The sequence below is a fragment of the Ricinus communis genome, chromosome 8 (assembly GCF_019578655.1).
Source record: "Ricinus communis isolate WT05 ecotype wild-type chromosome 8, ASM1957865v1, whole genome shotgun sequence".
NCBI classification, from domain to species: Eukaryota; Viridiplantae; Streptophyta; class Magnoliopsida; order Malpighiales; family Euphorbiaceae; genus Ricinus; species Ricinus communis.
The window spans coordinates 4794630-4796425 of record NC_063263.1 but is presented as its reverse complement, the minus strand read 5'-3'; the positions used below and the strand labels follow the sequence as shown (position 1 = coordinate 4796425).

Here is a 1796-nt window from a genome sequence, read left to right as displayed (position 1 = left end):
ACATAGAACAGCTAATAAGGCCGACACACCTCTTTAAAATGTTAAAGAGTGCATAGGTTTCTTCATTGAACAACAGTTGCCAAGGCGAAGAAAGACCTAGAGTTAGAGAAAAAAAATGGCAAAGTTTTGTCCACTTCTGTTCATGATTTTCCTAGTAGCATCCATCCCATGGGCACGAGGTTTCAAATTAGACAAGCACATGGCCAAGAAACTCAAAACCCAGAAGAAGGAAACAGTTACCAATCTCCAATTCTATTTCCACGACATAGTTAGTGGCAAGAACCGTACAGCTATCAGGGTTGCTCAGTCTGCTGACACCGAAAAGTCACCCACCTTATTTGGTGCTTTGATAATGGCGGATGATCCATTGACCGAAGGACCCGATCCGAAATCGAAGTTGGTGGGCAGAGCACAAGGGCTTTATGGATCAGCTGGGCAGAATGAATTGTGCCTCATCATGGCCATGAACTATGCCTTCACAAGTGGTGCGTATAATGGAAGTTCTATCAGCATACTCGGTAAGAACTCAGCTATGAGTCCAGTGCGTGAGCTGCCAGTCGTTGGTGGGACTGGCGTGTTCCGGATGGCTCGTGGATATGCCATTGCGAGGACCCATTGGTTTGATATTACTACTGGTGATGCTATAGTTGGATATAATCTTACAGTAGTTCATTAAATCTTAATTCTTGTGTCATTGATATAGTATGAATGTTATGATGTTAGTTATTGCCATTTTTGCTTTTTACATAAATGGCTTTTTATATTATGAAAGCATATAAGACTAGATTCCATTATATTAATTAGTTTTACTGGATAGATTTCGTAGATTTTTCATTCAAATTATAGTTTCTTTTTAATTCTTTCCAAAGATATTTATAGTTTTATAGTTAAATTTCTGATGTATTTTATCACACTATTAAATTGTTCCTTTTATTACCAAACCATAATCTTATTAAAATATTAGCAAATTTGCTGAGATTATAGTGGCTAACTACATATGGACAATAGTCTAAATAAACAAGAGACTCCTTATGTATAAGAATCTTAAGAACTGCTCACATAATAGAAATCTGAAAATAAAGAAAATTGCAAATACGAGCACCCAAAATGAGAGAGAGGTATGATTACTTAATTACAATTTGTTTTAATAAGTTGAAGGATAAAATTTATTTCGTTAAAGTTGATAGATGTTATATTGAATTTTGGTAAATAGCCTCCTTTATATTAAAATTTTGCTGTATATTTTTAATTGATATTAATATTTTTATATTCTTATATTAATATTTAAATTTTCATTACAAATAATGGTATTTTATTAAAAACTTATTCAAATTTTTATATTGGTATAAATAGTGCACATTCACAACAGCATTTCATTTACCATTCACATCATAATAATTAAGCTAAATTGTCTTGTTACTAGAGTTTTACTATTTATATTTAGAGAGTATCAATTCTTTAATTTATTTTTTTTTAGTATTACACTCGTTATTTTTATTTTAATTAATAGTACTTATTGGGATTCTAATAATTTTTATTGATGTGTTAATTATAGTATACTTAAATAAACCTATGGCTGCTATATTAGTAAAAAAAATCACTAGAATCGTAATGGGGCACCACTGATTGAAACTTAAATAATGAATGTGTTACTAAAAAAAATTAATTAAAGAATTAATACTATTTAAATATAAATTTTGATACTAATAGAGTAATTTATGTAAAGTCAAACATGATATGGACGGTTAGTGAAATTGCTGATGTAGAACTTCACTCTTCACATTATAAAAATTGAA

General features: G+C 30.7%; 1 protein-coding gene across 1 annotated transcript; it reads left to right on the top strand.

Moving 5' to 3' along the window:
- LOC8265337 (dirigent protein 23) lies at window positions 1-809 on the top strand. The gene has a single exon (XM_002528231.3). It carries the CDS (start codon window positions 116-118, stop codon window positions 674-676), a length of 561 nt encoding a protein of 186 aa, XP_002528277.1. The 5' UTR covers window positions 1-115; the 3' UTR covers window positions 677-809.
- Window positions 810-1796: the final 987 nt, after the last annotated feature.